The 14,831-nt window shown below is 37.0% G+C and overlaps 1 protein-coding gene across 2 annotated transcripts in view; it reads left to right on the forward strand.

The window, feature by feature from the left end:
- Positions 1 to 14,831, forward strand: part of LOC142984835 (scavenger receptor class B member 1-like) — a 97,817-nt gene that overhangs the window by 79,141 nt on the left and 3,845 nt on the right. For both annotated transcript variants that reach the window (XM_076132684.1, XM_076132683.1), the window contains 8 exons: positions 2,871 to 2,962; positions 3,779 to 3,942; positions 6,358 to 6,502; positions 11,261 to 11,461; positions 11,754 to 11,981; positions 12,526 to 12,640; positions 13,287 to 13,437; positions 13,998 to 14,139. In XM_076132684.1, coding sequence (XP_075988799.1) covers positions 2,871 to 2,962; positions 3,779 to 3,942; positions 6,358 to 6,502; positions 11,261 to 11,461; positions 11,754 to 11,981; positions 12,526 to 12,640; positions 13,287 to 13,437; positions 13,998 to 14,139 — 1,238 coding nt within the window. The remainder of the gene's footprint in view (positions 1 to 2,870; positions 2,963 to 3,778; positions 3,943 to 6,357; positions 6,503 to 11,260; positions 11,462 to 11,753; positions 11,982 to 12,525; positions 12,641 to 13,286; positions 13,438 to 13,997; positions 14,140 to 14,831) is intronic.

A 14,831-nucleotide genomic window follows, 5' to 3' on the forward strand; every position in this document is an offset into this window, starting at 1 on the left:
CGGTCCTGTATGACAACATGTGTGTATGAAAATAAAGCAAAACAAATTATGTAAAAATCTAAACAAATTGTATTTTATAGTGAAAAAGAAGACCAAATAAATTGCCTCAATCTGGTTTTGAATATGTGACCTTACAATGAGTATACTAGTGACCTAGATTGTCCTATATGACCTATATTTTGGTCTAGAATATAGAATATCAATTAGGTATTTTATTGTTAGTCGATTGTTATTTTTTGGAAATATTTTAATACCTAATTATTTTGTATAACAACATGTATGTATGTGAATGAAGCAAGAGAAGTTTGTATGGATCGTACCAAGTGGCGTTCTTTGGTCAATGCCTAAGGGAAAAGGCGTGATTTTGAGTATGTATGTATTTAATAATTTTTCTTAAATCACTAATTTTAAACAAATTAATATAGTTTTGTTTAAAAATGTAGCTTACGTCAACGCCTTGTTTGGAAAAGAAATGTCCAGGCCTCACTTCAGTTTTCAAGCTATCGCTCTGCGAAAATTGATCTAAAACTGTTTAGCAGTTTAGCTAAACAACTATATACAGACAATGTTACTTTAGCATTTCATCAAAATGGGTTCAGTCCTTAAGCAATCAAAGTTTTTAATGTGTTCGTAAACTATAAATATATGTATATCTTTATAAAATATTTTGGCTACAATCGAATCTGCGACCTCAACATTCAACTAAGTACCAAACCAATCAATGTCATTATCAAGGATAATTTCTAACATTCATTATTTTTTTACATAATAAATAACAACAAAATCTTAAAATTAACATGTAACTGATTGTTATCAAACATAAATAATTACTTAACAAAAACATTATATAAAGCTTGTAAGTACTATACTAAAAGATTTGCTATCTATCTATGTTTCGTATGATTAGTGGTCAACCTAGTGTCAAAGTTGTTCAAGCCGCCCCAAGGCCTTTGACGTGGCTTAACAACTGTTATCTTAATTGACAACAACCGGGACCGACTTTTCACGTGCCTTCCGAAGCACGGAGACGCTCAGTTCAAATACCACCATGCGGTCACACATCTATAGAATGACCGCGCCAAAGGTTGCTTAACCCACAGATCGTTTACCGACCGGTGAGCGCAATTGGATGAGTCTTAGTAATAAACGTGGTATAAGCCCTGATTAATTATTCAGTATTTTGTCAATTAATTTTTTTTGACTGCCTCCGTAGCAAAGTGGTTAAGATCGCTACGCCACTAACATTGCGACGGCAGGTCGTGGCTTCGATTCCTCCACGGAAAAATTATTTGTGAGATCCACAAATAGTTGTTTCTGGTCCGGTTGTACTTTGTGTCCGTTGTTTGTATGTTTGTAAAAGTTCCCGCGACACAAGAACAATTCTTAGAGCGGGAGTTGTCTTTTAACATAAAAATGGAGAAAGGAGACTCTTGCCCAGCAGTGGGACAGTTATGGGATAAAAAAAATATAGCTTTAACTATAAAATAACCTTAACTCAATTGACCTTACACTTATAAATTGCTGTACCGGAATTGATGCGATCTAGACGTGACATAACATTAATTGTCCTATAATAATATAACGACAGCTAATAAGTACGTGCTTTAATTAGCACTTACGTGATCATTAGAGCCACAATTATGATGACTTAGTTATTTTAATTGTGTTAAGTAAATTCTCGAAAGATCATCTTATACTATAAAGACAAAAGTGTTTGTCAGTTTAAACGCGACTAACTCAGAAACTACTGAACCGATTTATATAAATTTTGCATCAGTAGATGTTGATTTAAGAAAGTTAAAGTGTATATGACCGTGTCTATGTGTTTAAACGCGAATATCTCGAAAACTACTGCACACATTTTTTGAAATTGGCACCAATAGAAACTGTGATTTTAAGGGAAGGTTTTAGTGTATAATTTATTCAGGTTTTTGTGTAAATTGACTGAAATATGACAATTATTGTTAAGGACGTCGAACAAAGTTAGACAGTACCTAGTTAGACATCGAGTTTATGTTGAACAATTTTTCTCGAAATTTATTATGTATTAGAGGACGCCCGCGACTTCGTCCGCGTGGAAACCCTTCCCAAGTAAATCCTGATCCCTTGAGAACTCCGGGATAAAAAGTAGCCTATGTGTTGTTCTTTGTCTTCAGCTACCAACATACCAAATTTCATCGAAATCAATTCAGTAGGGTTTGCGTGAAAGAGTAACAAACATCCATACATACTCACAAACTTTCGCATTTATAATTAGTAGGATATGGGTATGAAAGGTGTTAAGTCACAGTCCACCGCATTGGCCAAAAGAGGCTTGGCAGATGTCATGTATCTTCTGAAATTGTATGGAAAATTTTTAGGTGATTTTCCACACATAACTACAATAGGTTAGATATTAACAATTTTTTATGAAAATCTATCATGTATCTCAGTTGACAACTAGTGTACGTCAAATTGATGGCCACTATTCAGTACATTGCTGTTTTGACGTAACGTGTTAATCATTATAATCTAAGGGAGAAAACAATGTTCATCATAGTGACTTTCAAATATTTGTCAACTGAGATACGAGATAGGGGCTGAACGAAAAAGAGGTTTTTAGAGACCTCTGCTTATTTTTACATAGAAAGTGATTTTATGTATGTAACTAGCTGACCCGGCAAAAGTTGTATTAACAAAGTACAAATAAAAAAAAATAGTGTCACTGAGGGGTATGAAAAATAGATGTTGGCCGATTCTTAGACCTACTCAATATTCCCACAAAATTTCATCAAAATCGGTCAAGCCGTTTCGGAAGAGAATGGCAACGAAAACTGTGACGCGAGAATTTTATATATTAGATATTAATATGTTTATATGTATTGTTGCAGGTCTGTTTGTGCTGTTGATGCTGGGTTTCTTCGCGTTATCATCAGGCTGTTTTATACTGTTCCTGAAGCCTTACGACTTTTTCTTCTCACAAGTAAGAATTACTTCAAAATATCTATACCTATAAGTACCTAATCATTTAAAGTAATTGACTGCCTTAGTGATACAGTGATAGTGAAAAGTACTTATAAGGTTATATTCCCGAATTAAATAAATAAATAAATAAAATAAATAAATACCATTGGACAACTCACACACGATCATTTGATTCCAAACTAAGCAGAGCTTATACTATGGTAACCAAATAACTGATAAACATACTTATATACTTCTAAATACATACTTATATAGATAAATTGACATCCAGGCTCAGAACAAGTGCTCGTGCTCATCACACAAAGATTTGTCCCGGGTGGGATTCGAACCCAACACACGCGGCGTTACGGTTGTTAAATAAAAAAAAATATTTGACAAAGTGGCGCACCGGTTGTGAAAAGTGTCGGATTTGATTCTCGAGTTGCAATATAATGCTGATATCGGATCTGGATATATGTACGTTGTGTCCGTTGTTTGTATGTTTGTAAAAGTCACCGCGACACAAGAGCTATTCTTAGTGCGGGAGTTGTGTTTTGAACCCAATATAGTGTACTAGCTGACCCGCGCAACTTCGCTTGCGTCACATAATTTTACCCGTTTTTGTAACATTTCTCGTTGCTACTCCGCTTTTATTGATCGTAGCGTGATGATATATCTTCCTTCCCCAATAAACAGGCTATCTAACACTGAAAGAATTTTACAAATCGGATCAATAGTTCCTGAGATTAGCGCGTTCAAACAAACAAACTCTTCAGCTTTATAATATTAGTATAGATTCCGGTCAAAACCTTCAAATCCGTCTTTCATCTTCCAGAAAGCCGTCCTCTCTGATGGGGGGGAGATCTTCGAGATGTGGAGGAAGCCCGAAGTGGAGCTGTACTTGAAGGTATACCTGTTCAACGTCACCAATGCCGAGGAGTACATGGCTGGCACTGATGATAAGGTCAAGGTCAAAGAGGTCGGACCTTATGTTTACAGGTATGTTGACATTTGCAGCTATTTGCTTTCTTTCTGTGGTCAGTGGCCTAAAATTAATAACTCATAGGCCTTTTGAGCCACTAATGAAATTGGAATTCTACCTGACGCCACCTTAATCATCTGCAATAGATGTTTTCAGGTCAATGACTGATAAGTGATCTTAATTTGGATAATTCTTTTGTCATCATATTAAAGAAAGAAAGAAAATCATTTTTCAGCCCCACTGGCTCCACCTAAACAGTAAAAATAAAAAAAAAGGCATTTATTTGGAAAAAAGTACATTTTTATATTAATCATTTTGTAAAATTTTAGTAAAATTGATTATTTATTGAATGAATTGAGCTTATGGATGTTTTACGCCTGTGAGTAAATCACAATTCAAAATTTCATTTAAAGTAATTCCCCCGTTTAGATATGAAAGCGTAACATATAGACAAATAAAATAACTTTCACTTATACATAATATACTATCAGAATTCAGTACGCTTAGACTAAAGTTCAAAATAGTAGCCGAAAATCAAAAAAGTACTAAAATTCTACGCACAAATTTATTATTTTTATCAGTGCAATATAATTTAACACATCAACTGCAATCAATTACAGCATGCAAGTTATGGCAATCAGTTGCCATAAAATCAAAAATACATCATTTAAAACATCTACCCGTCCCACTATTAGCGCGATGGAGATAAATGTCCATATTAAATTTGCAATAAGGTCCAAACAGAATTATATCATAAATAAAATAGAAATATATCAATACAGAATTTAAGGAGCTCGTAGCTTAGGTAACAACAGCCACGCTGATCTCTGGTAAGCTACGCTTGCCGAGGCTGTCCCGTGGATGGGTGACCATCCTGACGTGTTGGGTGACATGTAAAATACTGGTATTCAGCTGCATCTAATGAGACTGGAAGCCGACTCCAACATAGTTTGGAAGAAAAGCTAGGCTGTTGATGACATTATAAAGAAATTCTCGCACGGTCTAAATGGGAGTCCCAAATCGCTTGCAGTACGAAATGGGGTAGAACAAGAATGTATCGCCACGCCGCTACCATAGCGTCGGGAGGTCGTGGGTCCGATTCCCACACGGAACAATTATTCGTGCGATCAACGAATAACTGTTTCGGGTCTGGTTGCACTTTTTGTTCGTTATTTGTATGTTTGCAAAACCCCGCGACACAAGAGCAATTCTTAGTGCGGAAGTTGTTTAGTTAAAAAATAAAAATATAGAAATAAATGATGTACCTTATGATTACACTTTTTTTATATATAAAAAGAAAACATTATATTATTAATTTAGTAAAAAAGTCTATAATATAATATATTAATATACAATATCACGCCTTTATACCCCAAGGTATGGGCAGAAGTGTATGAAATATACGTTTTGCCATTAATTAGTCCCATCTGGCAAGCATATTGCCATATATCGGACATATTACCAACTGATTTCAAATAACAAAAAAAAATACTAACAACACCTTGACAAACTCGGGAACCGAACCCGAGAGTCGAGAAGTGGTATGGCGTTGCGCTGACTTTCAATTTAAAGTCATATTATGTGTCATAGCCCTAACAATGCATTATAATATACGTACATCAATTTCACATTTCACATTGATGCCACGGCCGCTCGAGACCCTGGCCCAAATGCAACTGCACTTTACTTGACCAAAATAAACAAATACACTTTGATATAACCGAAAAATTGCATTAAACCGAATCGAACGTGGGACTTTATTGTTTAATACAGCAGTAACAATCAATTTTGTAAAAGCGCGAATGTTTTTTTTGTTAAAAATCGAATCTGGGACATTGGAACAAAAGGATCGTAAAAGTAATTTTATTTGTTGAAGATTGAAAGAGAATATACTTTTGGTAATACAATAAAATCCGTTTATAAAACTGAAATTATGTCTGTCTGCGTCGTGTGTCAAGGACTAAACTGCTGAACCGATTTAAATACAATTTACTTTGGTGATAGATTATATCTCAGAGAAGGATATAAGCTACTGTTATTATAATAAAATAGTAAGAAAAACATCAGTCATAAATCATAAGTCTGACAACCAGTCTTACTGAGGGTATCGTGTTATAACCCAGGTAACTGGGTAGTGGAGTTTCAACAGGCAGTCGCTCCATGTAAAATACTGGTATTCAGCTGCAGCCGGTGAGACTGGAAGTCGACTCCAACATAGTTGGAAGAAAGGCTAGGCTGTTGTTTTCAAGAAAAACATCGTGATGATTTCTTTAATACCTGTGAGTTCCTTAATACAGCTCCTGAAGGTATGCCAAGTTCCAATCTCAAACTCTGCCTAAATGCTCGCAAATGTTGGTAGGAAACCTTTGCCCAATATCCAGCAGTGGCACAAAAAAAGGTTTATTTATCTAATCTTATTTATATCTTTCCAGAGAATCCTTGGAACATAAAATAACTAAATTCAACGACAATAACACGCTGTCAGCCGTTCCTGTCCATCCTCTATCGTGGGTTGAAGAGTTGTCTGAAGGAAACCAGGAGAATGACACATTGTATCTCGTGAACATCGCTTTGTTGGTGAGTACATATTTTATTCTTTCTTTTGTGTATTGTTTATGTACACTATTTTTTAGAGTTCTGTACTCAAAGGGTAGGTCAAAGGAAACGCTACTATGCATTCGTCAAAATTTATTCAGCAGTTTTAGCGTAAAAGTGTCAAAAACATACATATATATACAACATATTAGGTCGAGGAAAAAGTCTTTTCGCATTATAGTATGTATGAATTTGTAATAAAATCTCTTTGACTTCAAGAATTACAAATGAGTACACGGTTCATTAGGTTTCTTTCAGTGAACTCGTGAGGTACTCAAATATCTAACTTTTTTGTGTAGAGAAAAGATTTTATTACTAGTTCATACATACTATAATGCGAAAAGACTTTTTCCTCAATCTAATATTAGAAGAGAATGTTCTTTCTACTTAGGTCTAATACAATGTAATATGTAAATATATGCCCATGTAAGTGCTAAGTACAGATGTGCTAACACAAGAATGTTCAAGTTATATGTGGTAACGGAACTTAATGTGATTTCCACATATCCGAGAATGTTGGGCCTTTCGTACTTCCAGAACATTCGGGCATTCGTTGAGGTAGTCGCCATGTAGATACTAATGCGTCCAGAGGTCGTAGGTTCGATTCCGATATAAAATAATAAATACATAATCCATCAATGTCCCACTGCTGGGCAAGGTTCTCCTCCCGGAATGCCGGAGGGGTTAGGTCTTGAGTCCACCACGCTGGCCAAGTGCGGGTTGGAGACTTTGTATACTTTCAAGATACTGTTCTAAACATGTAAGGTGGCATCACGATATTTTCCTTCACCGTTTGAACAAATTATAAATATTTCTAATACACACATAACTCAGAAAAATCATTGGTGTGTTGCCTCGGGTTCGAACCGTCGACCACTTGCGTGGAAGGTGCCAACTTTAACCACTCGGCTATCACAGCACTGTAAAAAGTGATATTATCTATGGTTTACGTAGTTAACCATACAAAATATAAAGTTTAGGATAAAAAACTTTGGTAGGATATTTAACATCACGCTCCGACCTACAGGAGCAAATATATTACTAAAAATTCAAGTGAAACTGCGTGGAATGCCTTACCTTAGCATATGTTGTGTGGTAACATCGGAACTTAATGTCGACACATCCTAGCGAGAACGCAGCCGTTACTTCCAGAAGATTCCATTGAGCAACACTATAGGTCATGTTAGTCGCTAATCTATACTAATATTATAAAGCTAAAGAGTTTGTTTGTTTGAACGCGCTAATCTCAGAAACTACTGGTCCGATTTGAAAAATTCTTTCAGTGTTAGATAGCCCTTTTACCGAGGAAGGCTATAGGCTATATATCATCAAGCTACGACCAATAGGAGCAGAGTACCAGTAAAAAATGATACAAAAATGGGGAAAGTTTTGACCCATTCTCTCTTATGTGACGCAAGCGAAGTTGCGCGGGTTAGCTAGTGTAATAGATAACAGGTTTTCAAAACTGTTTATACATTTAGGTCAAGTATTTACTATTTATTCAAATAATTCAAAAGTGATAGGTAACAATCGCCGAGCGGATCAATCACTCAGGTTAAGCTACACTTGCCGAGGTCGGTCAATGAATGGGTGACCATAATATACATATTGAGTTTCTCATTGTTTTGGAAGGCATGTTAAATTGTGAGTCTCGTTGGCTGTCATTTTCAAAGATCTTTGACAGTAGTCGGAAGCTTGAAATTCTGACAACCAGTCTTACCGAGAGGTATCGTGTTATAACTCAGTTAACTGTGTTGTGGAGGTCCGATATGCGGATTCGAACCCACCACTACCATTATTGCGGCAAGGTGACCACGTTAACCACTGCGCCAACATGCAGTTGATATGTTGAAAACAAACAAAGACCGGGTTAATCACTATTAGACTAAAGGCCAGTCTATTTGTAACACAATTATATGTTTGTAATTACACAACGAGCGTATATGACGTGTTTAATAGGTCTATTATACTAGAAATTATAACAAACCACAATGGAGTACAGATAAACTTTTAACCTCTCTAATTATGCATATTATTACCACTAACTACCCCGAGGAAAGGAGGAGAGGAGGAGAGGAGAGGAGCTCGTGACTTAGTTAACAACAGCCGCGCGGACCGATCTCTGAGGTTAAGCAACGCTTGCCGAGGTTGATCTGTGGATGGGTGACCATGTTATACATATCGAGTTCCTCCGTGTTTCGGAAGGCACGTTAAATTGTGGTTCCCGGCTGTCATTTTCGAAGATCTTTGACAGCCGTTAACAGTAGTCAGAAGCTCGAAACTCTGACAACCAGTGTTACCGAAGGGTATCGTGTTATCCCAGGGTTGTGGAGGTCAGACAGATAGTCGCTACATGTAAAACACTGGTATTCAGCTGCATCCGGTGAGACTGGAAGCCGACTCCAACATAGTTTGGAAGAAAGGCTAAGCTGATATATTACCACTAACTATCCCTATTTGGTCACGTGTTAGCGGCGCCCGTAGCCAGTTGCTTACCGGTCGGTAAACGATCTGTGGGTTAAGCAACCCTAGGCGGTCATTCCATGGATGGGTGACCGCATAGTGGTATTTGAGCTGGGCGTCTCCGTGCTTCGAAGGGCACAGAATTATGATATTTGGCTACCATGTACTCATTTGTGAATCCTGAAGTCAAAGAGATTTTATTACAAGTTCATACATACCATAATGCGAAAAGACTTTTTCCCCGACCTAATATTAATTTTGTGTGTTTCTTACTATCTTACGCAAAACTACTGAACGTATTTTGATAAATTTTGGTTACACAATTCATAATCTAGATTAACACAGGTACCTACTTTTTGCCTTGGGAAATCTTTTGACGCAGGCGTAGTCGCTGGCGACTGCTAGTTTGATATAAATTGCTTTGTCATTTATATCGCATAGAATATTCCAGAATGGTACTTCATAGTGAAATAACGAGCCTATTCATTCAAAAGGTTGCTTGCTCAATTTATGTAAATCCTATACTAATATTATACAAATGATTGATCATTTTAGTATTGAGTAACTATTGTGTTTTATTTAGAGCTAGCTTTTCAACGCGATGTTGTCTAAATTAATCAATTTTCCTATCTAAAAAGTATCTTATATGGTAATTAAAGTTATAAACTATCCATGTGCTGAAGTTTATCGAAATCAGTTTGGTAGTTTTTACGTGATTGAGTGAGAAACATCTGTCAAAACTTTAGCATTTATAATATTAGTAGGACTAGTTCCTGATCGCGACTTCGTCCGTGCCGAAAGCTTTACCGGGGTAGAAAGTATCATATATTTTTGTCTAGGTTATAAACTATATGTGTGCTAGATTTTATCTAAATCAAATCGGTAATTTCATAGAGAATGAGTCACAAAAACAAACCTTTCGAATTTATGCATTCATTTATATTATGGTTAGTGGTCAACCTAGTGACAAAGTTGTTCAAGTCGAAGGCCTTTGACGTGGCTTAACGACTGTTATCTTAATTGACATCAACCGGGACCTTTGTACGTGCTCTCCGAAGCACGGAGACGCCCAGCTCAAACACTGCACGTACATCTATGTAATGTCTACACAAAAAAGCTCGATATTTGGGTACCTCACGAGCTCACTAAAAGAAACCTAATGAACCGTGTACTCATTTGTGATTCTTGAAGCCAAAGAGATTTTATTACAAGTTCATACATACTATAATGCGAAAAGACTTTTTCCCCGACCTAATATATGTATTTATGCATATTTATGTACAATACGTATGTCCGTCGGTTTCTTATGAAATATAGTGTTTTCTCGCAGGTTCGATTTAGGTTAGGGTCATTGCGAATTTGATTGTCATTTTCGTCACCTATTTACTGCAGTTACGACAGACTTTCAAAATTGCGTTTGAATAAAATTAAATATAATTATTTTTAGGTTTAGTGTCGTATGGTAATTTTGTTTGTAGAGTGTGTGTAATAATATAAATTGCTTGGTTTCAAACTTGAGTGGTCCATGCAATGGTGCCTGCCTCCGTAGCGCAGTGGTTTAAGTCGCCACGCCGAAACCATTGAATCGGGAAGTCGTGGGTTCGATTCCCACACGGAGCTATTATTTGTGCGATCTACAAATAATTGTTTCGGGTCTGGTCGTGTTTTGTGTCCGTTGTTTGTATGTTTGTAAACATACAACTAGACCCGAAACAATTATTTGTGGATCGCACAAATAATTGTCCCGTGTGGGAATCGAACCCACGACCTCCCGACGCAATGGTAGCGGCGTGGTGACCTAAACCACTGCGCCACGGAGGCAGTCGAACGCATTGACGTGGCTTAACGACTGCTATCTTAATTGACAACAACCGGGACCGACTTTTATCGTGCTCTCCGAAGCACGGAGACGCCCAGTTCAAATACCACCATGCAACCACCCGTCTGTGGATTGACCGCACCAAGGGTTGCCTAACCTACAGATCGGTTACTGACCGTTGTACAGTCAGCTCCAGAAGCAGCTGAACAACTTCATATTTTCAAAACCTCTGTGTTACGTAACTTTAATAAATAACTGGCAAATGTTTTTCCATGGAATAATGTGCACACTTCAGTATATAGGGTTTCAAAAGATTGAGTATGATCAGCTACTTTTGGAGCTGACTGTACGCAACGGACTGTAAGAACCTCAAACATTTTTCATTATATTTTCCTACAATTTTAATGTTACCTTTCCAAAAACATAATAATTAACAACTATTTTCCATTACTTTTCAGAGTATAGCCAATGTGGCCTCATCGAAGGACGCCTTCACCCGTTTTGGACTAAACAACGTGATCTCCTTCACGAACTCACAGCCCTTCGTCCAGATGACGGCTAGAGAGTTTATGATGGGCTACAAGTCGGAACTCATGACCTTGGGGAACACCTTCCTGCCTGGATGGATCTACTTCGATAAGCTTGGACTTATTGATAGGGTGAGTTATCTTTATATTCAACTAGCTGTCCCGCGCAACTTCGCTTGCCACATAAGAGAGAATGGGACAAAAATTTCCCCGTTTTTGTAACATTTTTTACTGTTACTCTGCTCCTATTAGTTGTAGCGCGATGATATATAGCCTATAGCGTTCCTCGATAAATGGGCTATCTAACACTGAAAGAATTTTTCAAATCAGACCCGTAGTACCTGAGATCAGCGCGTTCAAACAAACAAACTCTTCAGCTTTATAATACTAGTATAGATTTTACCTAATGTCTTCTCTCTTCCAGATGTACGACTTCGACGGCGACTACGAAACGGTGTTCACCGGCGCCGAAGACGTCCGCAACTCTGGCCTCATCGACACGTACCGAGGGTCCACCGACCTTCCACAGTGGACCGGCAAGCACTGCTCCAACGTGCAGTACGCGTCTGATGGCACCAAGTTCCGAGGAGCTGTCTCCAAGAACGAGAGCATACTGTTTTATAGGAAGAGTCTTTGCCGCGCTGCGCCTTTGGTAAATAAATTTGAAGCACTATTTCTGTGAAGATTTTCTAGGGTCTTCTGTGTGAGAAGAGATACTCTTTCTTCCGCGAGGGTCTCACGGTTTAAGAGACACAAAGACATGAAGAGTGCCTTTAATTGTTAAGTAAAATATACTCTCTCAGATCGAGAGGAATAATCACATTCTTCAATGGTCTAGGGTCTACCGATCGGTTTTGGATAATCTTGCTAACACCAGCTACAGTAGACTTTAGGATTTAGGGTCTTACTCAATATGAAAAATATCTACCCGTGTCCTGATAGATTTACTCTATTTTCAAAGAAGCAAGCGTATGTTATCCACCAGTGTAAGTTACTTAAAGCAGGTCTGCTTGTGCCCAAGGGTCTATTCCACACATTAGAATAGGGTCTTAGATCTGTTTGCTCTGCTATCAGAATAAAAAAAAAATTCGCAACTTCTGCTGAAGAGAAAATTTCTCATTTCAGTTTGTTTTCCAAAATCTTGAAAATCCCGTTTACGTCTTTCATTTTAGTAAAAATATTCTTTGGTCCTTCAGATCCCAGTAGACGAAGGTGTGAAGAGTGGATTAAGAGGATACAAGTACACGTTCCCAGAGAACATGCTCGATAACGGAGAAGTCATCAAGGAGAATGAGTGTTTCTGTAGAAATGGTATGTACCTATTTAAACTATCCATACTTCCATACTAATATTATAAATGCGAAAGTAACTCTGTCTGTCTGTCTCTCTGTTACTCAATCACGCCTAAACTACTGAACCAATTTGCATGAAATTCTGTATGGAGATATTTTGATACCTAAGAAAGGACATAGTGATTAATTGAATGTTACCACTAGTAAATACAACCTATTTTTATCTTATTTAAATACAATTATTAATTAAATCAACACATTCATAAAATAATACTAGAAATATATAAAGAAATAATTATCTCTTGCTCTAACGGTGAAGGAAAACATCGGGATGAAACCTTGCATGCCTAAAATTTGTAATTAATAATTATAGTACATTTATTGAGGGCATGCATAGTTCTCAACCCGCACTTGGCCAGCGTGGTGGACTCAAGGCCTTACCTCTCCCTAGTCTGGGAAGAGACCCTTGCCCTGTAGTGGGACAGTAATGGGTTTAAAAAAAAAGAATACACGATATAAAAATATCTCTATGTATGCATATTTTTCTCTGAACTGTACCTTCTGGATCTACTATTTAATCAAAAGCCGTCAAATGCCTTATGCTTATAAAACAAAAGTCTCACAAAAACAGTATTAAGAACTAAATGCTAACTTTTTTCCTTCAGGTAAATGCTTGCCGAACGGTCTGATCGACGTGACGGACTGCTACTACGGGTTCCCCATCGCTCTGTCGTACCCTCACTTCTGGAAGGCTGACGACATCGTCTCCAGCAAGGTCGAGGGTCTTACCCCGGATCCCGAGAAACATGAGACTGCGTGAGTAGTTACTTTATGAACTTACATGCCGCATGTATGTTACTCGAAATACATCGACAAAACTTTAACTAGACATAACACTATAACCATAAAAATTTTTTTTTATTTCTTAGTTACAAAAAATATTCTCTTCTATTTCATTTTCAGTCTTTTTGTGCCCATAATAGGAAGTGATAAACAAGTTATTCGTCGATTATGATAAAAGTTGTATTTTAATTGTAGTTGTATATTAAACTAACGACAAATTCGCTTACTGAAACTTTGATGATAATAAGTGTCAGTATTTATCTATTAATGGATAAATGATTTGATGGTATCTAAGACTTTATAATAAAAACGAATACTTCTAAAAATGCTTTGGTCAGTGCAGAAGGCTAATTTAAGGCCTTTTCTCTTTTTATTCTGAAGTCTTAAGTATTTTCTATTTAATTATGTATAACTTTTCTAAAACAAGAGTATTTTACCATTTTCTTTTACGAAAGCGTTATTTTCAAATTCAATATAATAGGCTAGCAACGCGAAAGTTTGAAAGTTAAATTAAAATGTCTCTTTCTCTCCAGATTCTGGATCGAGCCTCAATCAGGTCTCCCCCTGGAGGTGAGCTCCAAGTTCCAGATCAACATGGCGCTCGGAGACATATCCTCAATGAGGAACGTGGACAAGTTCTCTAACATGTATCTGCCGCTGCTGTGGTTTGATATTGTAAGTATTTTCAATTAAAATGTACCTAATTAAATCATTTGGTAGAGCAGTGATAGCATTGATAGCCGAGCGTATATTAGAAATAATTATCACATGCTCCAACGGTGAAGGAAAACATCGTGAGGAAACCTTGCATGCCTAAAATTTGTTTAATACATTTATTGAGGGCATGCAAAGTCCCCAACCCGCACTTGGTCAGCGTGGTGGACTCAAGGCCTAACCCCTCCCTCATTACGGGAGGAGACCCTTGCCCAGCAGTGGGACATTAATGGGTTAAATTTAGTTTATTAATTTAGAATTAAATTATTTTACACTTATTATAATGTCTACAAGGAAATCTCGAGATGGCATTCAAGACATACCAGTGCAGCGGACGTTGATATACGGTTCGAATCCGACTTTTTTTTTTTCAAATAATTACCATACCGTATCCGTACTGTACAAACATGTTTACGGACTACTTGTACATTGGTTTAGCTGTTATTATGTTCTCCGAAAGTGCTCGGAATATATAATCAAGTTTAGTGAGAAAACACAATTCGCCTCTAAAAAAATGAACTTTTACTGATTCATAGATCCATTTTTCTAACTGATCCAAACATATTATTCATATCGTAACATTGTTAATCCGTATATTTTAAATACACCAATAAAAATAGGTATCTCGAAAATTCGTTCATATTCAAAAGATA

This window comes from Anticarsia gemmatalis, chromosome 28 (genome assembly GCF_050436995.1).
Source record: "Anticarsia gemmatalis isolate Benzon Research Colony breed Stoneville strain chromosome 28, ilAntGemm2 primary, whole genome shotgun sequence".
Lineage (NCBI taxonomy): Eukaryota > Metazoa > Arthropoda > Insecta > Lepidoptera > Erebidae > Anticarsia > Anticarsia gemmatalis.